General features: G+C 56.3%; 2 protein-coding genes across 2 annotated transcripts; both read left to right on the forward strand.

The window, feature by feature from the left end:
- Positions 1-1,442: 1,442 nt before the first annotated feature.
- On the forward strand, positions 1,443-9,325 carry LOC111160464 (otopetrin 2). Its single transcript, XM_022523608.1, has 6 exons — positions 1,443-1,758; positions 2,218-2,354; positions 3,510-3,568; positions 4,026-4,159; positions 6,163-7,043; positions 9,155-9,325. The coding sequence occupies exons 1-6, from the start codon at positions 1,443-1,445 to the stop codon at positions 9,323-9,325; spliced, it is 1,698 nt and encodes a 565-aa protein (XP_022379316.1).
- Positions 9,326-11,064: 1,739 nt separating this feature from the next.
- On the forward strand, positions 11,065-20,603 carry LOC111160422 (otopetrin 3). The gene is made up of 7 exons (XM_022523533.1): positions 11,065-11,196; positions 16,665-17,081; positions 17,171-17,307; positions 17,943-18,001; positions 18,279-18,397; positions 18,538-19,352; positions 20,433-20,603. The coding sequence occupies exons 1-7, from the start codon at positions 11,178-11,180 to the stop codon at positions 20,601-20,603; spliced, it is 1,737 nt and encodes a 578-aa protein (XP_022379241.1). The 5' UTR covers positions 11,065-11,177.
- Positions 20,604-21,139: the final 536 nt, after the last annotated feature.

Consider the following 21,139-nt stretch of genomic DNA (forward strand, 5'->3'; position numbering starts at 1 on the left):
GTTGGGGGAGGGGGCCGAGCAGGGGCCGGGGCCGCCAGCCCCCGCTGCCGCAGACGGAGGTTGCGGAGCGCCAGAGCCGCCGCTACTCCGACATCTGAGCCGTTCGCCCCGGGTGGGGGGGGAAGGATCTCCCGCTGCCCAGGGAGCCGCCCCCGGGTTGCCCCTGGGTCCTAAACACCCTGCTCCCGAGCGCACAGGGGTGACCCACGCGAGGCCCTGCCCTCGCTCCAAAAGTGGTGACCCCAGCGCCCCGCCCCATGAGGCCCGGTCTAGGGACAGTGGAGGGGGGGGGGTGTCTGTCCCTGCGGCTCCCGATGTCTTCACCGTCGAAGGAAGGGGCCCAGGGCTGAGGAGGGGTGTCTGCGGGCAGTCAGGATCCCTAGGACAGAGGCTTGGGACAGGCAGGAGGACTGACGCCCATACGGGGAGTAGCTCCCTCTCCCCCGCGCGGTCCTGGCTGACCCCTCGCGCGCGCGGGGTCGGCGAGCCGCGGCCCAGCAGGGGGCGCTCGAAGACTGGACGCGGACTCCAACTTCTACCCAAGCCGGACTTCGCAGCTTCCAGCGGAGCGGAAGGCTGCGGGGAGGGATAGAGGGAGAAGGAACTTCGGTCTCTGTGAGGGTGTCGGGGAAAGGGGCACTGGGGTCCCGATCTTGGGGCAGCAACAGAGGAGCACGAAGGTATAGGGTGCGCGGGGTCTGGTAGGGTGTCGGGGTGCTCGCGGGCCCCTGGGGAGTCTATCGAGCAGCATTCCTCGGGGCTCTGGACGGCGGGGACTGCGGGGCGCGAGGGCGCGGTGGGCGCCGGGGGCGGGGTGCCCTCTGGGTGCCGCAGTGCAGGGCTGCGCCCAAACCTGGCCGCGCCAAGGTGACGGGACGGCGCGGGAGGGGGCGCCCGTTAACGGGTAAATATAAATCTTACCTTATCTTGCTCCCGCTCTCTGTTCCCTAAATTCAGCTCGGAGACAAGATGGATCATGTGAGCGGGACTGAGAGATTTATGGAGCTGAGCTCCCGCGGCTGTAAATCACCCTGCCCTCCCCGGTATAAAGCGCCCGTCCAGCCCGGTGTGGGAGAGAGGAGACGCTCGCCGCCCCCTGACCCCCAGCTCAGCGCCGTCTCCCGGCCCAGCCAGGTGGGTGCCCGGACCAGACGGTCGACGGACGGGGGAGTGGGGACGTTGGTCGGGGCCCTACGGGGCTGCCGCCGCTTCTCCTTCCCTCCGTCGTCGTCGTCGAGCGAGAGACCCGAAGGGTCGGCTTTTCTCTTCCCTTTCCCCAGCGCTTCCTCCACCACCCGCAACCCCCACCCTCCGGGTGAGGAACTTCTCGGTTCCTAAATCTAGGGATAAGGTGGGGGAAGGAGAGCCCTCGGGGTTGACCTGGGGTCCTGTCCGCTCTTCCTCCACAGTGACCCGTCCAGCCTCCCCCAGTCGCCCCTGCCATGTCCGAGGAGTCGACCCCGGGCCCCAAGGAGAGCCCACCGGCCGAGCCACGGGCAGGCTCCCGCGAGGTGTGGAAGAAGGGCGGCCGCCTTCTGTCCGTGCTGCTGGCCGTGAACGTGCTGCTCCTCGCCTGCACGCTCATCAGCGGCGGCGCCTTCAACAAGGTAGCGGTGTATGACACCGACGTGTTCGCGCTGCTCACCACCATGATGCTGCTCGCCTCCCTCTGGATCCTCTTCTACCTCCTGCGGACCGTGCGCTGCCCCAACGCCGTCCCCTACCGGGACGCGCACGCCGGCCCCATCTGGCTCCGAGGTGCCAGGGGAGGTGGGGCGGGGGGAGGTGGGGGGGCAGGAGAGGAGCCAGAGGCTGGGACTCTCAGAGGAATTGTGGAGCGCGCGTCAAGGTAGGGGGCTGAGAAATTCCCAGGGGGGCCAGATGTGGCTGAAGATGAGATAGGCTGTGGCTAAAGGAGAAGAGGAAGGGAAATAGCCTTGGAAGAAGAATGACGTGAGGGATGGAGGGGGACTTCTTTGCTCTTCCTAAAGACTGAAAAGGGGTGGTCATGGGACAGCCTTAGAGGGAGAGCTGAGGACAGGTGAAGCTGCAACTGAAATAGGCCACCGAGGGCGGTTCTGCCCCCAATCCAAGCAGCCCCAAAGAGGGCTTCCATCCATCCCTCCACCCACCCAACCATCAACTGCCCATCTAGTCATTCATCCTCAGATCTACAAACCATCCTCTCTGACCCCCCACCCCACCCCTCATTCCCAGGTGGGCTGGTGCTGTTTGGGATCTGCACTCTTGTCATGGATGTCTTCAAGACTGGCTACTACTCCAGTTTCTTTGAGTGCCAGTCGGCCATCAAGATCCTGCACCCTCTCACCCAGGCTGTGTTTGTCATCGTCCAGGTGGGTGGGAGGAGCGTTCTCCAGTGTGGTGGAAAGGAGCCAACACCTGGCATGAGGTCTGGAGATCTCTACTCTTCTACCCTGAGCAATCAAGTAAGGTGGGGATAGGACTGTAGCATGGATCACATGAGTCCATAAATCTGGAAGCACTTGGTAATGAAGTCATATCCAGATGTGAGCTCCTACTTAGGGGCCCTGTGATTTTCATTTCAACCCAAGCAGTGCTGGTATTAACATCTAGGATGTTTGAGCTGGGGTAGCTGCCATGTCTCCTCGAACCTGGCTTGCCCTCCCTGGGTGACTGTAGAGGGCATCAGTCTCAGCCCAGTGTCCTGGGGGGAGGGAGGGCATGGCCAGTTTAGCCTCAGCTACTGCCCTATGTTCTATATCTGTTCAGGAAATAAGGTACCCTGTACCTGGGATTTTTCAAACAAGGTCAAGGATATGTATTTTTATTTGTTGCACACACAACATCCTGAAAGATCTCCTGATTGAGCTGAGGCAGGAGTGTTCTTACATGGGACCTGAACGGATCTCATCCCTGCACCACGACCAGAATACCACATGTAGGGTTCCCTCTCCTGAAACATCAGCCCTGTCGATTTCCACAATTCAACACGTTTATGACTTTGGTACTTAACAATAGTGTTACACTTTTTCAGTTCATGGGTTTGAAGAATACTCAGATAGAGCAAAAATACAGATGCCCCCACATCAACAAATACCATGACAAGGATTTATTGGTAACTAGGGGAGGGTTGCAGGACAACAAAGGATAGGAATGGGGCAGGGATGTTGCCAAGGGGAGGCGAGAAGCCACCAGAGACTCTCTCTACCTTGGATAAGACCCAGCCTCAGACTGGCCTCGCTCCCAGGAATAAGTAACTAGACAGTCAAACTCTACCTGAAAACAACAGTAACAACAAACAAACAAACATCAAGAGTTTACAGGCAACATTTTGCAAATTCTGAAAGAACAGAACTATTTTATACAAATTGTTCCATAGAAAGAGAGAAAGTTCCTTATTCGTTTTGTAAAGCTAAGACAAACTTGGTAGGTTAGTATGGGGGCTCTTGAGGAAGAGGGAACATACTGCTGGGTTTGGACACGGGCACTCCAGAGTCAATGACCTCCCCCACTCTCTCTCAACACAGACTTACTTTCTCTGGGTCTCCTCGAAAGACTGTATTCACGTCCATCTGGATCTGACCCGGTGAGTGCTGGCCCCACGGCTCAACATCCGTGCTCCCCTGGGGATGAGCTTTCCAACCTAGGGCCCGGGTCCTCTTTCTGCACCCCAGGTGGGGTTTCAGCCAAGGCCCCCTTGCTCTTTCAGCCAATTTCACCAGGCTGTGCTGTGCTGTGTGTATGGGTGTGTGCCTGCACACTCATACCTGTGTGTTTTGGTGACATGAGTTATACAGTGCCCGTATGTGCTTTCCTCTAGGAGAGGGAGTGGCAGTGGCCTGAGCTCCTGGACATCCCCTGGCCCTCTCCTGTGTGGCATCCTGGCCAGACTAAGTGTTCCTTCCAAACTCAGCCTCTCTGTTCACCCTGCTTTCTTGCTTCCCAGCATCATCTCCCAGTATAGCTCCCCAGCTTTCCAACTCCCCAGGGACCCACGATGGGCCAGCCTCTCACTGGCCTCTCTGCTCCCCCTTCCCAAACAGGTGCGGTCTCATGTTCACCCTCACCACAAACCTGGCCATCTGGATGGCAGCTGTGGTGGACGAGTCCGTGCACCAGACCCACTCCTATGATAGTTCCCACAGCAACACCAGCCACCTTCGCCTCGCCCTTGACCGTGAGTATCCATCCCAGATTAAACCCGGTCCAGGGACTTCCAGGCTTTTGGCTGGGTGCTCGACTCCCTTGCCCCCACGAGAGAGGAGAGCCTCCCCCTGCTCCAGGCTCCACCTCTGAAGAAGGGTAGGTGTAGGTGACTCCAGAGGGATGGTGTCAAGGAACATCTTCTCTTTCTGGAGGATGCAGCCTTGGGCCCACTGTTCAGGTCTCCATCCCACCGAAGAACGGATTTGGGCTCCAGAATGAAAGGATGAGGGTGATCAAAATGAAGGGGAGGAAAGGGGAGGGAGAATAGCTCAACAGTGGATGCATGGGACAGAGTGTGTCAAGGAGGAGGTAGAAATAATAACCACAAGGACAATAGTGACACTTTACTGATATGTCAGCTGCTGTGCTAAGTGTCTTAAACACTCTACTGTACTTAACCCTCACAACTTCCCCATGAGATGGATACTAGGTTTGTTTTTTGTGTTTTTTTTTTTTTTTTATTTTTAAGAGAAAGAGGTAGAGAGCAGGAGAGGGGGTGGGGGAAGGGGGCAGAGGGTGGAAGAGAATCATAAGCAGACTCTGCACTGAGCCCAGAGCTTGGTGCGGGGCTCAGTCTCACAACCCTGAGATCATGACCTGAGCTGAGATCAAGAGTCAGAGACTTAACCAACTGAGCCTTGAGATGAGTACTGTTAGTATTCCCATTTTATAGATATAGAAACCAAGGCATAAAAGGTTAAATAGAGCTTGAAATTGGGAGAACTAGTGTTGAGATCCATCTTTGCTTTGAACCAATATGATATACTGAGAAAGAATAGGATCCACAGGTCCCCTGGTCCTAGCTCTCTGGACTTCTGTAGGGCCCCCCTCCCCCACTAACCAGACCAGATTACTAAGTCCATCTGGATTTTGCCTGAAGACACACACACTCCCGGTATGGAAGGGTCCAGGAGCAGAAAGCATAGAGCGGAAGACCCCAGCCCAGCCGGACTGATAAAGAACCACCTTGCACATACAGAGGGTTCCTGAGGATGGTTAAAACCAACCCAGAGGGGGTGCCTGGGTGGCTCAGTTGGTTAAGTGTCAGACTCTTGATTTTGGCTCAGGTCATGATCTCAGGGTCATGAGACTGAGCCCCACATCGGGCTCTGAGTTGGGTAGGTGTGGAGTCTGCTTAAGATTCTCCCTCTCCCTCTCCCGCTGCTCCTCTCCCTGCACACGTGCATACTCGCTCTGTCTCTCTTACTGAAACAAAGCAAAACCAAAAAAAGGACCCAGAGAGGTGGCCAACTTAACATGCTGGGGCCCTGGGGGTGCCGAGAGGCCTCCTAGGAAGGTAGCTGCCCCGGTGTTAGGAGTCGGGTCAATAACTCTGCTATTATAAGCCACCTTACCTTGGTGAGCCTCGGTTTCTGCATCGGCAAAACCAGTGGGAATAGTTCTGGGAATCCAAAGAGATGTTTCCCAAGATCCAAGGCATTCTATCGAGCACACTCTGGACACAGGACAAGATTCCTGTGTGTGTGCTACAAACCAAAATGATGGGAGGTCACAGGAGACACCTGCCGAAAGCAGCTCACACTCTGGGCTGAGTCAGATGCCGGGGAGAGCTGCGAGGAAGATTGAACGCTTGGGGTTCCCATGAGGGCCACCATCTATCAGGAACAAAACCTCACCTATCGTGGAGAGCCAGGGGTGATTACTGGTTGGGAAGGATTGGAAATGTCTACCTGCAGGAACAGAATAGGATGCAGCAGGCAGAATCTGCGATTCCGATTTTTGTTAATTGAGCACTGACTGTTTACTGATGCGTCCCAGTCTCTGGCGCATAGTAGGTGCTTAGTAAATATTCGTGGAACGAATGCACGTGCCAGGCCCTGTGCAGGCATTTTGGGATATGGAGGTGAATAGGGCAGATGGTGATCCCCCAGGGACGAAGGTCACCATGGAGAGGAGCAGCACTCCCCCAGGAAGGCGGGAGGGCGGTCCAGCTCCGTGCCTCTCTCCCCACAGTGGAGCAGCGTGCCGGCAGCTCTGTGGGAGGAGACTGTTCCTGCAACACGGTCATCTGCCAGATCTTCCAGCAGGGTTACTTCTACCTGTATCCCTTCAACATTGAGTACAGCCTGTTTGCGTCCACCATGCTGTACGTCATGTGGAAGAATGTGGGCAGGCTGCTGGCCTCCTCCACCCACGGCCACGGCCACACCCCTTCCCGGGTCAGCCTCTTCCGGGAGACCCTTTTTGCTGGCCCGATCCTGGGCCTGATGCTCTTCATGGTGGGGCTGGCCGTCTTCATCATCTACGAGGTCCAAGTGAGCGCGGAGGGGGGCCGCCTCCAGCAGGCCCTGGTCATCTACTACAGCTTCAATATCATCTGTCTGGGGCTCATGACCTTGGTCAGCCTGAGTGGCTCGGTCATCTACCGCTTTGATCGCCGGGCCATGGATCACCATAAGAACCCCACTCGGACCCTGGATGTGGCATTGCTGATGGGCGCTGCCCTGGGCCAGTATGCGATCTCCTACTACTCTATCGTAGCCGTGGTGGTGGGCACACCCAGGGACCTGCTGGGGGCGCTCAACCTAGCCCATGCTCTACTCATGATTGCCCAGCACACCTTCCAGAATGTGTTCATCATCGAAAGCCTCCACCGGGGACCGCCCGGGGCTGAGCCCCATGATACCACCCCCAAGGAGCCCTGCCATGGTCTTACCTTTGCCAACCTGGATGCCCTCCACACCTTGCCTGGCTGCCCACCCACTCCTAGGCTGGTTGGCACCAACCCAGTGGGCCCTCAGGAAGCAGTGGCCATCATCTTGGCTCCCAGGGGCCACTGGAGACGCCGGTGCCTGAAGGACATTTCTCTGTTTCTCCTGCTCTGCAATGTCATCGTGAGTAACTGGCGGTCGTGGGGCAGGGGGAGATGGGAAGGAGCTGGGGGGAAGAGAAGGCCAAGGAAGGATTCTCTTTCAGGCTCACTCACGTGCCCTTCTCTGTCTTGCCCCCAGCCCACTGGAGAAGCCTACAGCTCTCTAGGAGAGAAGCAGGTTCGGAGAGGGTCAGATGAAGTCCCTGAGCAAACAGCATCCCAGGGCACAGAGAGAGAATGAAATCCCAGCCTTCTGGCATCTAGGCTGCAGATGGAACTGGAGGAGTCCCAGGGAATGCTGACATGGGGGCTGGGCGGAAGTGAGAGGGAGCTGTGAAGTGATGTAGAGGGAGGGTGCCCTCACCCCTAGGTGGAAGGTGTGACTGCTCCTGGGAACTTGTGACCAGCCCACTTCTCAGAATAATTGGAGCAGCAGCAGGAAGTAGCAGAGACCCGCCTAAGTGTGAGCGCTCTCTTCGAGGGCGGCAGAGGGGGGGCCTGGAAGGGGGGCATTCGCGACAGCGCCCCCTCCCGGCTAATTCAGCAGAACCGCTTCCTAAGAGAAACCCCGTGTGTTAGCAACAGACTTCACCCCAGGGCAGAAACACCCCCCATGAAGACAAACACCCCAGTAAAAGAATACCCCTCCTGCGGCTACAGCCCAATAGAGAAACAGTCCAGTGTGGATAAAGTCCTCAGGGGAGAAATTTCTAATATGCAAACATGTACCCATGTGAGTACATCCCAAATAAAGAGCAGCTCTACTGAAGTTTCACTCAGTATAAAAATGGCCCTTTCAGCTACAACGTCCAACAGAAAAATATCCCCAATATACAAACAAACACCCCCCCTTTTTTTTTAGAGATTTTATTTATTTATTTGACAGAGATCACAAGTAGGTAGAGAGGCAGGCAGAGAGAGAGGGGAAGGGAAGCAGGCTCCCCACTGAGCAGAGAGCCTGATGTGGAGCTCTATCCAGGACCCCAGGATCATGACCTGAGCCGAAGGCAGAGGCTTTAACCTACTGAGCCACCCAGGCACCCCCAAACAAACATCCTTAATGTGGGTCTGTTCCGATGTAGAGCATGTCTGCAGAGGGATTCCACCCAGGGCATAAACTACACCAATGACCCTGACCTGAGTGCATTTTTAGTGTGTTCCCACTGTGAATATTGCCCAGCCTACAGGTAATCGGTTTTAAAAAGAAAAAAAAAAAAAAAAAAAGGTGATCACCAGTCTCTGACCCTCCAGTAGAAGCAATAAAGCTCAAAACCTCCTTAAATCTTGGGCCAGCCTGGGAGCCTCCCCCACCCACCACCCCGCTCTCCCCTATCCCCCCACCCCAACCCGGCCCTGCCCTCACCTCCTCCACCCCCATGCAGGGCCCTCTCCAGCAGGCTGGGAGCCACCTTCTGGATGTTTTGCTCAGGGTATCTGCTCCTGGGTCAATCTAGGAGCATCATCTCCGACTCCATTTCAGAGGACAGAAATAGTCTCCAAAAGGAGCCGCGCGTGTTCAAGGACAGTCAGCTGGGGTTGGGGAGGGTGGGGCTGCCCTGGAAGCCATTGTTGCTTGCCTCATACCCCACACCCGGACCGTCTGAGCTCCAGCGAAAGATGAAGCAGGCTTCCTTTGTTAACCTCCTCCCAGACCTGGGAAAGGAGCGGAGCTGCAGAACGGAGCTTATGGAGGCTGGGGGTGGAGTTCACTTCTGGCTGGATCCTGACACCCCTGCCCTGGGCCTGTGTGATTCTCCCACTGCCCTGCACACATCTGTCCAGGAGCGAGCCGCTGATTTGGGCATTTGTGCCAAATTCTCACATCATCTATCTTCTCCTCTTCCCCATCTGACAAATGAGCCATAATAACAGGGTAGAGAAGTGATCACAGAAGGAGCCTCAGCCTGGGGGTGGACAAGTTCAGTTGGGCCCATTTTCTGAGCTCCTTAGTGAGTGCCAAACCCTGCCCAAGATCCTGAGGTTCCCCATTCACCAGCGTCCAGCCCTTGCTGTCCAACAAACTAGAGGGCTGGGACCCCCATCTTGTCACCTCCTCCCCCAGCTAAGTCCACAGCAATGACCTGCAAGTGGCCAGTCCGGGCCAGGTCCTGACGCCCCCCTCTCTCACCACAGCTGTGGATCATGCCTGCCTTCGGAGCCCGCCCTCACTTCAGCAACACCGTGGAGGTCGACTTCTATGGCTACTCCCTCTGGGCGGCCATCGTCAACATCTGTCTGCCCTTCGGCATCTTCTACCGTATGCATGCTGTCTCCAGCCTGCTGGAGGTCTACGTGCTGTCCTGAAGCCCCTGAGAGACACGTAGGGATGGGGCTCGGTTCTCGGTTCATGTGCCCACTCAGAGACACCCCCGCCCCCGCAGGAAAGAACCCCAGGCTGGCAGTCACTGTGCCATATTATCCCCCCAACCCCCCTACCCCCCCACCCTGCCCCAGGGGCCCCAGGGTAGAATTTGCACCAAAGTTATTTTTCCAGGATGAGTTTTTACATCACAACCAGGACATACCCACCCACCCCAGCAGATTCTGCAGCATGGAGTGGGTGGGGAGGAGAGACCTCTCCCTAGAGCAGCCGGGACCAGGAAAGATCAGCAAGTGGCTGCGGTTCTGGCCCCACCCCTGATTCCAGCCCCGTGGCCTGGTGAGGACTGCTGTCTGGAGCTGGAACCGCCTCCAGTTCGCCCCCTGCCCCCCACTTCTTGTCTCAGTCTCCCCACCTGAGATAATTGCAGGAGAGGATCTTGGGGCTCAGAGCTGGAAGGAACCCTGGAGATTTTCAGGTCTCAAGCTTTTCAATGAGAGAGGCAAATCGGAGTTACAGGTGATTACAGACTAGTAAGTACCTGGGTGGCTGGGAGGGGTTGGACAGAGTTAAGCAGGCTGCCATCTTCCTCTTCCCCTTATCCTCAAAGGCCAAATACATTTGTTTATGTGTTCCATGAAGCAAAAAAGGTTAGGAAAGACTGACCTAGCCCAACTAGGTCACGTTACCTCTCTTTTTACAAAGGAAACTGAGGCCCAGAGAGGTAAAGTGACTTGCCCAAGGTCACAGAGCTAAAGAGAGCCAGAGCCTTTCTACTAAGAATAATAATTTTCAAACAGCGGAACTTCTTTTTCTTTAAATAAAATATTTCAGGAACCCAAGTTTGTAACACAAACAGAGCTGTTCTAGTTGAAGAGGTGTTGGGGGGGCACAGAACCTCACTGCATGGGGCTTCCTCTTACCCACCACCCCCACTCCCTGGGGGGTCCCGAGGCAAAGCTCTAGGGCTTCTAATCCAGGAAAGGCACGAGATGAACTTAGCAGGGAGAGAACCTGAGAAAGCCAGGCAAAGACTGAAGAGGAGACTTGCCAACTAGAAGAGGAGGAAGAATTGGTGCCCAGCCACAGTCAGGTGAAGGGAGGCAGGCCAGAGTGGGGACTGGGATGGGGGCTGGGGTGGGAGAGATGGGAGCAGCGGCACCTCGAGCACTGGGGACTTGAGAGGAGGAACGCACCTGGACCCTGCCAGCAGAATGAGGTGGGCAGGTCTCAGAGGCTGCGGGAAGAGTGAGGAGGGCCAGAGGGGGCGACTTCTCTCCCCCACCCGCCTCCTGGCTCTTCAGAATGAGGTCTCTTCCGCCCCAAGTTCACGTTCGATTTAGGGAGAGAGAGTGGAGTGGCGAGGTTGCTGCGAGACCGCACCCCTCCCGAGTACTGGGTGAGGTACAGAGAAAGATGACGCCAGACCTGGGGGAAGAGGGACTCAGGCTGCTCCCTGCTTGGCCACCAAAGGAAAGTGCGGCCGGAACCCCTTTGCTGAGGTTTAAGGACGTTGCACCCCACCCCACCCGGGAGGCGGGCGGTCGCAGGTCTACTGACCCTGAGGCCGCAAGCCTGCCCCGCCTCCTGCCCCGCCCTCCCGCCTAGCCGCCTCGCTATTGGCTGCACGGCCGGGGCTGGAGCCCCTGGCGGGGTAATTAACGAAGGATTAATGAGCTCCCCTAAGTCAACAGAAAAATCGATGGGGCAAGGAGCCGGAGCAGCGGCTGCGCAGTCCCGCGAGGGGAGGGCGTCGGGGGTATCGGTGCGGGCGCGGGGGCCTCACCAGGACTGAAGATCGGCGCTGTGCTCGCAGTCGGTGGTCAACCGGCCGCGATGCCCGGCCAGGCCTCAGGTAAGGCTCCCGGCGGCCCGGCTAGGCACAGGGAGCGCCCTTGGACTGCTGGCGGGACATTCCCGGGGAGCCCACCTTGACAGCGACACCTATTCCGCCCCCAATACCAGGTTCAAAGACTAGGGGCTACAGGGATAGGAGAGGGAGGGCGGGATGAGTGGGCGGAGACCAACCCCTGGCGACCACGGAACCCGCCCTTCTCTGCCCCCTACCCCAACTCTAGCTCCGCGCCCCACCTCCTTTCCGCGGATGGAACGCACACAAAAGTCAGCAGGGCGCGCCCCACCCCAGCGGGTCTGCGCGCGCACAGCCAAAGGTGGGTGCCGAGGCCAGAAAGAAGCAAAAACCGGGACGGCTGGGTAAAGGGGTGTGGAGTTGGGACTGCCTGGACGCCCAGTCTGAGGCATATGTGTAGCGGCTGCCCCAGACCCCGCAGTCCCTCGAGTGGCTCGTAGAGAAAGACCCAAGCTCCCAGTCCGCGCTCAGCAGCCTCTTCCGGAGCTGGCCCTGCGCTCCTAGCCAGGCGCCGCGCCCCGACGGCTGCGCCGCTTTCAACACCTGTCTCTAATCAAGACCCACAAACCAGTTTGGTGTTCCGGCCCTCCCTTGGACTGGCGTCGCGGCGAGGGAAGTGCCAGAGGGCGGCGGATTCCTCCTTGTCAGTCCTGGGTGCCCTCCCCCTCTTCCCCGAGACCCCTACGTGCCCCACCCTGGTACGCTCCCCGCGGCGGACGGAATTCGCCCCTTTCAGCGCTCCCTCTAGCGACTGTTGGAGGGTTGGATTGGGGATGGGGAGGATAGGGAAGACAGGGCGAGGACCCTGGAGAGAGGGGACCCGGAATCTTGTTCTCCAGTGTCCCCTCTACCCCTCAGTCCAGCAAAAACCGCCCCTGAAATTCACCAGTAATCCTGACCCTTCCAGCGTCTCCAGGACCTCGGCAGAACTGGAAGGAAATGTACGAATAGCTAACAGGCTCTAAGTGCATTTACATGCATTAAATCACTTAATTTTGAGAAAACCCCTATGAGGTAGGTATTATGCCTTAAGTCCTTCATTTATTCATTCAAGAAATCTTTACTGAGCATCTTCTATGTACCAGGTACTATTCCATAGTTGTACATCCATTTTACATATCGGGAAACCGAGGCACGGAAAGTCTAAGTAGTTTATCCAAGATCACAAAGGTAGTAAGTGACAGAATCTGGACTCTTTTTTTTTTTAATATGACTTATTTATTTATTTATTTGATAGAGAAAGCAGAAAGAGAGCCCACGAGTGAGGGGAGGGGGGAGTGGAGGGGCAGAGAGAGAGGGAGAAGTGGACTCCCTGCCAAGCAGGCAGCCCAACCTGAGGCTAGATCCCAGGATCCTGTGCTAGTTACCAGAGCCAAAAGCAGACGCTTAATTGGCTGAGCGATCCAGGAGCCCCCAGACTCTGGGCTCCTAATCATTAGGCGATACTGCCCTGGGAAGATGAGACAGATTCTGGGGAAGGCTGAAAACGAGCAGTCAGAGTTGGGAGAAACGGGGTAGGGAGGTATCCTTACGAGCCTTACGCTTGCTCAATTTAGGCGGGGGAGCCTGGGAAGAAAGATAAAGATCATCTCTAAAGTCTCCCGGGCTGGGCTGGGATTGAAAGCACAGAATGAGAAGGGTCTCTGTCCATGTCTTGGGTGCTGAAATCTCCCCTAGAATATGGCGGAGTCAGTCAGTGAGAGCGTCTTGCCTGTGCTAGGTTTGGAGGATTCAAGTTAAGCAGGACCTGGTTTCTACCCGGAGGAGCTCCTGGCCTTGAGGGGAGCCAGCCATGCTCACAGCCCCTCCACAGACAGTGCACACCCACTCTCAGCAGATGCTTGAGCAGGGAGAGAATGCTTCCCAGGAGAGGTGTTTAAGGTAGGTGATGAGGATGGGCGAGAGCCATTGATGGAAGGTGGCAGGCAAGGCAGAGGAACAGCAGGCTCCAGGAGTGAATCAGGGAGGCGCAAGAAGTGTGGAGCCCTGAAGCCCTCTGGCTGGGCCTGGATCAATATGGGGGCCGGTTCCCGAGTGTGACAGAGGGCCTGGACAGGGAAGGGGGAAACTGGAGCAAAGACGACAGAGAGACCTGGGAAAGGGGGACAAAATCACCTGTAGAAACTTAAAGAAAGGACTGAGTGTTCTTATTCTATTTGCCATAAGAGAACCAAAGAAGGTATAAACATTGAGCAAGTTCACGTGGGAGTGGGGGCTGGAGAGGCTGTATTTTAAAGACAGGTGTGGTGAGGGTCTTTTGGTGGTTACAGAGAGGAGAAGGCTAACGCTTCTGAAGCTCAGAGTCCAAAGGCAAAGAGCAAAACACAGTGAGTTAAATGGAGCGAGCATGATAAGTGATGATGCAGCAACAAGTTTGGGGTGCAGTGGGGGTTCCTAGTGCCGCCTTGACATGGGGTTCAGGGAAGGCCGCTTAGAGGAGGTGGGATTCTGCTCTAAGTTGCAGTCAGCCAAAGGGCAAGGGGGCGGGCATCATGGGCAAAGGGTGGAGTGAGCGTGGACAGGGAGGTGAGCCAAAGCCAGCACATTGTGGGAACTGCAGCGAGATGACACAGCCCACAGCAGGGAGTGGGGTCCGAGGACAGTGCTAGAGAGGTAAGTCAAGGCAAGACCAGGAAGCAACCAACAGAAGCTAGCCTCCAAGCCCAGACAAAACATGCACTGCCTGGTTTCCTTATGAAAGGCTGTGCAGGCCATGCAAGGTAGTTTGGACTTTATCCTGAGGGCAATTGTTTGCCTTTTTTTTAATTTATTATTTTAACCCAAGTATAATTAACATACAGTGTTATATTAGCTTCAGGTGTCCCCTATAGTGATTCAAGAATTCTATATATTCGTCAGTGCTCAGCACGATAAGTGTGCTCTTAATTCCCATCACCTACTTAACCCACCCACCTCCCCTCCGTAACCACCAGTTTGTTCTCTAAGAGTCTGATTTCTCATGTCTCCTTTTTTCTTTGTTCGTTTGTTTTGTTTCTTAAATTCCATATATGAGTGAATTCTTGTGGTATTTGTCTTTGAAATAAGTCACAGCAATTGGTTGCCTTTGTTGGACTTGAAGTAGGGGAGAGGCACAGTGGATAAGGAGACCCAGTCCAGGAGAGAGAGGAGGGGGCCCTGGACTAGGGTAGAGGTTGAGGTCAAGAAAAATCTAAGGGAGGGACACCTGGGTGACTCAGTCATTAAGCATCTGCCTTTGGCTCAGGTCACGATCCCAGAGTCCTGGGATCCAGCCCCATTGGGCTCTGTGCTCAGCGGGAAGCCTGCTTAGTCCTTTCCCACTCCCTCTACTTGTGTTCCCTCTCTCACTATCTAATAAATAAATAAAATCTTAAAAAAAAAAAAAGAAAGAAAAGAAAAATCCAAGGGAGACTTGTAGGCTAGAATGAACAGGTTTGGACCTGAGAGGTGGAGGGGTGAGGGGAGAGGTCAGGAGGGTGCCCACCTACTCTAGGAGAGGTGGGGAGGAAGACACCACTCGCTGAGATAGTGCAGGCCCCCTATAGCCTGGAGGATGGGGACAGAGAGCACTTGGAACCATGGGCCCAGAGCACCAAGCATGTAAGGGCAGTGGCAGCCCCAAAGGAAGGCACCAGAGGTGGCCGGGGATATTGAGAGAGTCTCCCAGGTCAGCTGAGGGGAAGCCTCCCACAAGAACAGCACCCAGGGCATCCCCACTCTCTAATGCGGCTTCAGTCCCACAAGGAATGGGTACCTGAAGGGCCCACAGGGGAGGGTGCTGGACTCCAGGCTGCGGCCCTGAACTACAGGAATGCTGCGACCTGATATTTGGGTTCAAGAAAGGCATGGCAAAGACTTGGCCCGAGTGAAAGCTTGAGGACGGTGAGGAAGTAGCGGAAGACATCCAGGAAAAGAGAAGAGTCAAGAGTGGTGTTCCCCATGTTTTGCTGAGCATTCATAGGTTGTCTGGGAGTCGGGGTGGGGGGATGGTGCATACAGAAGTCAATTCTGTCCAAGTCTGGGGCATAGCATGCATGCTGTTTCCAAGTCCCTTGTTCATGGCAGACATTGCAAATCAATCCCAGAACTTTCCCCCCTAAACCTTAATGTGCTTTAAAATTAATTTTAATTAGATAAATAACATGCTTTTAAAAACTAGAAGGTTAAACCATCCCCAACCCTAATACCCTCCTCCCTTCCCCAGAAGAAAGTCCTGTTGTTAATCTGGTGGGTGTCTTCTAGACCCTTTTTTTTTTTTAAGATTTTATTTATTTATTTGACAGACAGAGATCACAAGTAGGCAGAGAGGCGGGCAGGGGTTGGGGGAAGCAGACTCCCCGCCAAGCAGGGAGCCCGATGTGGGGCTCGATGCGGGGCTCGATCCCAGGACCCTGAGATCATGACCTGAGCCGAAGGCAGAGGCTTTAATCCACTGAGCCACCCAGGTGCCCCTCTTCTAGACCTTTTAAAAGGAGTAATTTTAGGGCACCTGGGTGGCTCAGTGGGTTTAAGCCTCTGCCTTCAGCTCAGGTCATAATCTCAGGGTCCTGGGATCGAGTCCCACATCGGGCTCTCTGCTCAGGGGGCAGCCTGTTCCTCCTCTCTCTCTCTCTGCCTGCCTCTCTGCCTACTTGTGATCTCTCTCTGTCAAATAAATAAATAAAATCTTTAAAAAAAAACTTCAAAAAAAATAAAAAATAAATAAAAGGAGTAATTTTATCTATACCCATATGTGACCATAATAGGGTATCAAATGATAGCCACACTCGGCCTCAGGATCCTTCTCAACACAGCACGCTAGGCAACCACTACCCAACTAACCAGAGTCAGAACAAGAGAGGACACCTACTTGCGCTCCCTGCCTTCAGAAGGATTGGGGCGCCTGGGTGGCTCAGAGCCTTAACTCAGGTCATGATCCTGGAGTCTCAGGATGGAGTCCTGCATCGGGCTCCCTGCTCAGCGGGGAGTCTGCTTCTCCTTCAGACACTCCCCCCTCTCATGCTCTCTCTTTCAAATAAATAAATAAAAATTTTCAAAATTTTTTTTTTAAAGAAGGGAGATTCCTCCCAGACGTCAGTGGAACACAAGCTGCCTTCTTGTGATGCAAAGTCACAACCCTGGAAAATGTCCAGCGTCCAGACATGATGCCGACGTCCCCATGGCTCCCGTAACAGACGTTATTTTCCATCTCAAGATCAGACACTGAGGCAGAGAGTGGGATAGCCCTGCAGGGTGTTGGGAGAGAGGTATTCCTCAAGCCAATCAAAATAACCCCTATGTTTCTTTAGAGCACAAAGAATTTCCAGATGCCTGGGTCTGTTTGAACCTCCTCGGGTCCTGTAAAGTAAACAGGGCAGCTGCTGTCCTTTCCCCTGTCCTACCAGGGAGGTTGCATATCTTGCCCTAGGTCTCACAGCAGTCCCCTCCATGAAGCCAGGATAGCCTGGCAGCCCACCAGGACCCTTTCTCCCCAGCCACTTCTCAGGCTCCATCCATGGCCTCCCCGGAAGCACAGGAGACTGGAGCAGCCCCGGCCGAGGGGAGCCAAGTGGACGCGGGGGCTGAGAAAATGGGAGCTCCCGCCTCACCCCACCAGCGGTCCTGGCTGGTGCGGCATTTCTCGCTGCTGCTGCGGAGGGACAGGCAGGCCCAGAAGGCGGGGCAGCTCTTCTCGGGGCTCCTGGCCCTCAATGTGGTGTTCCTGGGTGGAGCCTTCATCTGCAGTATGATCTTCAACAACGTGGCCATCACGCTGGGTGATGTGTGGATCCTGCTGGCCGTGCTGAAGGCCCTGTCCCTCCTCTGGCTCCTCTACTTTGCCGCCCGCACCACCCGCCACCCACGCGCCGTGCTCTACCATGACCCTCACGCGGGACCCATCTGGGTGCGGGGTGAGTGTGGGGCCACTGGGTGGGTGGGGAGGGGTGGGGTGGGAGAGCCAGGTCCTGGGGAGATTTCAACAGCCCCCTGGCCCGGCCAGGCTCCCTGGTGCTCTTTGGCAGCTGTACCATCTGCCTCAACATCTTCCGGGTGGGCTACGACGTGAGCCACATCCATTGCAAGTCGCAGCTGGAACTCATCTTCCCTGTCATCGAGATGATCTTCATCGGCGTCCAGGTGACATTCCGCTCCCGTCCCCGCACCGAGTGCACACAGGCCCGACCTGTGCCTAGAAACCGCCACACAGGCAAATACATACATGGCCCGCGGTTGGGGGTACACACATACCACAGCCCCCCACTAATGTCTGCCTCCACGTACCCACAACCACACACACCTACGTGTACCTGCACACCCAATGTGTCACTGAAATGCAGACCCCTACAAATACATCTGCCCGTGCATATTTGCATATAATGAAATCTACACCCCCCACACCCCCACCCAGGTACACAGAGCTACTCTTAGCAAGGGGTACTTACTACTACTACTCGCGCTCCTGAGTCCCTGTCCCGTGCCGGCCATTGTGCTAGGCATTTCTTTGCGTTGTCCTTTCCATCTCCCCAGTGAATAGGCATTCCCTGGAGAGGTAGGCCTTTTATGTAGCCTCATTTTAGAGCTAAGGAGACCAAGGTTCTGAAATATTTTGCCGCTGGCCCAAGATGACACAGCAAGGAAATAGCAGAGCCAGGATTCCAATCCAGACTTCCTCACTGTCACTTCCATTGTAAATACACACAAGGAATTGGGGCATGCAAACAGTCCCACCACCACTACCCCCAGCCCTGGGCTCAAGGCCCCATCTCTTTCAGACCTGGGTGCTTTGGAAACACTGTAAGGACTGTGTTCAGATCCAGACCAATTTCACTAGGTAAGATGGGGTCCTTTCTCTCCCTCCAACTCCTGGGTTCCCCCAGCCCCCTGCTAGCACCTGCTCCCACAACTTCCTTGGACATGGTGTCCCTGGGGCCGCGGGTTAGTCTGGGAAGGGGTCCCAAGTGACTTCTAGGGTTGCCTCCCCTGTAGTCCTTATGTCAAATGGGATCTGGCTTTGGGAAAGAGAGGTCACCCCAAAGGCAGTGGTGATGAGGGCGGGGCACCTGGGGAGCCGGCCAGGCTGTGTGGGCAGAGTGTGGCATCTCCTCCAGGTGTGGCCTAATGCTGACCCTGGCCACAGACCTGCTGCTGTGGGTTCTGGCTGTCACCAACGACTCCATGCACCGCGAGATCGAGGCTGAGCTCAACGCCCTCATGGAAAACTTCTTTGGTACGAAGGAGACGTGATTCCCGGCCTCAAACGCGCACACACACACACACACACACACACTCCCTCCTGGTGCAGCTGGTTTCCTCCGAGCAGGGCCCATCTGAGTAACTGTCACACATTTGCGCCCTGCCCCCTCCCAGGCAATGACACCAACACCTGCCTCTGTCTCAATGCCACCGTGTGTGAGGTCTTCCAGAGGGGCTACCTGATGCTCTACCCCTTCAGCACCGAGTACTGCCTCATCTGCTGTGCTGTGCTCTTTGTCATGTGGAAGAACGTCAGCCGCCGCCTGGCGCCCCACACAGACACTCACCCCGGCACCCCTCCTTTCCGCCTGCATGGGGCCATCTTTGGGCCACTGCTGGGCCTGCTGGCCCTGGTGGCGGGCGTGTGCGTCTTCGTGCTCTTCCAGATCGAAGCCAGTGGCCCCACCATTGCGCGCCAGTACTTCACCCTCTACTATGCCTTCTACATAGCCGTGCTGCCCTCCATGAGCCTGGCATGCCTGGCGGGCACGGCCATCCACGGGCTGGAGGAGCGCGAGCTGGACACACTCAAGAACCCCACCCGCAGCCTGGACGTGGTGCTGCTCATGGGCGCGGCGCTGGGCCAGATGGGCATCGCCTACTTTTCCATCGTGGCCATCGTGGCCACTCGCCCCCATGAGCTGCTCAACCGCCTCATCCTGGCCTACTCGCTGCTGCTTATTCTGCAGCACATCGCGCAGAACCTCTTCATCATCGAGGGCCTGCACCGGCGCCCGCTCTGGGAGACGGCATCCGAGCACCCGGCAGGGAAGCGAGAGGCTGAGCCGCCCCGCCGGGGATCCCTGCTAGAGCTGGGCCAGGACCTGCGGCGGGCCTCGCTGGCCTACATCCACTCCTACAGCCACCTCAACTGGAAGCGGCGGGCACTCAAGGAGATCTCGCTCTTCCTCATCCTCTGCAACATCACAGTGAGTGGGAAGGGGCTGGGGGCGGGCGGGGGGCGGGGCGGGGCGGGGCCGGCGCATTCCCGGGCTCGTTGACTATGGCAAGGGCGATTGACCTGTCCCTTGTGTTGTTGAGGACACCTGCCTCTTTCCAACTAGCCCCGTGCTGCTTGAGAGCAGGGTCCCCCCAGCGTCCTGCAAGGTGCCTGGCATGAGTGAACGTGCGAGGCATGACGCTAAGTGCTCTTTACCAAGAAACGTAAGATTTCCATCCTCTGCAAGTTTACTCTCTAGTTGGAGAGACACCTGGGAACCCGCTGGGGAATTACCAAATAATTGATCATTCACTGAATTTGGTCAACGGAAGAGATCATCAAGTGCCTGGTTTTCTAAAAACTCTCCAGCGGGAGGAGTTAAGGATAACTGCTTGGTAACTGCTGAGGTCCCTTGTCCGCCTCTCCATGCTGCCGCTGGGCATCTCACTGATTCCACTCGCTAACCCCCGAGCAGCAGGCCCCGTTAGGCACCATCCCGGCGCCTGTTTGGCAGATGGGGAAACTGAGGCAATGCCGAGACAACCAGGGTGATCTGAGGGCATGTCGAAAGCCACGTCCCAGGTGCATCACGCTGGAAACTCTTCAGGTGGTGAAGCCACCGCCACATGCCATAACCTGGCCCGAAAGTGCAGTAGGAGCTCAGAGAAGGAAGTGCAGGCCCGAGAGGCCAAGGAAGGCCTCATGAAGGTTGAGTCTGGGCCTTGAGAAAGGGGCAGAATTTGGACAGAAGCCAAGGCCGGTGGAGGGAGCAGAGAAAGTTAACACTGGAAGAAGGGGGTTGAGGTCGGGGCACAGGGGAGCCCAGCTTGGCTCAGAAGGTTGGGCCATGGCTGGTGGCAGTGTGGGGCCTCATGGACCCCTGGAGTTCAGACTGGCAAGCCAGGGAAGTGGCTGTGGTATGGGGTGGGGGGTAGTGGGGGGGAAGGCTGGCTTTGAAAGCCCAGGGCTGAGGGGATGTTAGGGTGGGGGCCTGCCTCCCCCGGCCCCAAGTGGAGTGTCCTGGGGCACGGAGAGCCCTCTCCTCTCACCCCCCTCTTCTCCTCCCCAGCTGTGGATGATGCCCGCATTTGGCATACACCCGGAGTTTGAGAATGGGCTAGAACAAGAATTCTATGGCTATCGGACCTGGTTCACCATCGTCAATTTCGGCCTGCCTCTGGGGGTCTTCTACCGAATGCACTCTGTTGGGGGGCTGGTGGAGGTCTACTTGGAGGCCTGAGGCTGCCCAACGACCTGGCAGAACTCCGAAGTGCCAATGCTGGGGAGAAGGTGGCCCAGAGCCTCTGAGAAGGGGTACCCAGACCAGACTGGATTCCCCAAAGCCTCCCCCTCCCCAGATCCTCCCTGAGATGGAGGGCACTGTCTGCGGCCCGAGACCAAGGGCAGGACCTGGACACTGAGCTTCTGATGCCCATGCCTGGGACATGCTCGCCCCTGCTCACTACCACAGTCAGTACAGCCCAGGGTGCTCCGTGGGCAGCCTGAGTCAAGGGGGGGTGCGGCCCCAGCCGGGCTCAGGGGTCAGCCTCCTTCTGTGGGATGGGCACTTGGTCCGAGCTCAGCCCAGGACATCCCAGAAGTTGGCAGCCCTGAAGGCGCCCCTGGCCCTCCTTCCCCACGTACTCTGTCTCCTAATGAGCTCATTAATTAGCTACCAGGCAGGGTTCAACAGCTCTCTCCTGCTGCCATAAACCCTGTTTGTTTGATCGATTACATTCGGGCTTCGTGACATTTGTTCCCAGGGACAGAGCTGCC

Source organism: Enhydra lutris, unplaced genomic scaffold (assembly GCF_002288905.1).
Source record: "Enhydra lutris kenyoni isolate GAN:26980312 unplaced genomic scaffold, ASM228890v2 scaffoldscaffold75, whole genome shotgun sequence".
Lineage (NCBI taxonomy): Eukaryota > Metazoa > Chordata > Mammalia > Carnivora > Mustelidae > Enhydra > Enhydra lutris.

What these genes read in the sequence shown, in the direction of transcription:
- LOC111160464 (XM_022523608.1), top strand. Translation starts at nt 1,443, where the DNA reads ATGTCCGAGGAGTCGACCCCGGGCCCCAAGGAGAGCCCACCGGCCGAG. An exon ending in CTGTGTTTGTCATCGTCCAG is followed by an intron (nt 2,355 to 3,509) that starts GTGGGTGGGAGG and finishes CTCTCAACACAG; the next exon opens with ACTTACTTTCTCTGGGTCTC. An exon ending in TCCTGCTCTGCAATGTCATC is followed by an intron (nt 7,044 to 9,154) that starts GTGAGTAACTGG and finishes CTCTCACCACAG; the next exon opens with CTGTGGATCATGCCTGCCTT.
- LOC111160422 (XM_022523533.1), top strand. An exon ending in GGGACCCATCTGGGTGCGGG is followed by an intron (nt 17,082 to 17,170) that starts GTGAGTGTGGGG and finishes TGGCCCGGCCAG; the next exon opens with GCTCCCTGGTGCTCTTTGGC. An exon ending in TCATCCTCTGCAACATCACA is followed by an intron (nt 19,353 to 20,432) that starts GTGAGTGGGAAG and finishes TCTCCTCCCCAG; the next exon opens with CTGTGGATGATGCCCGCATT.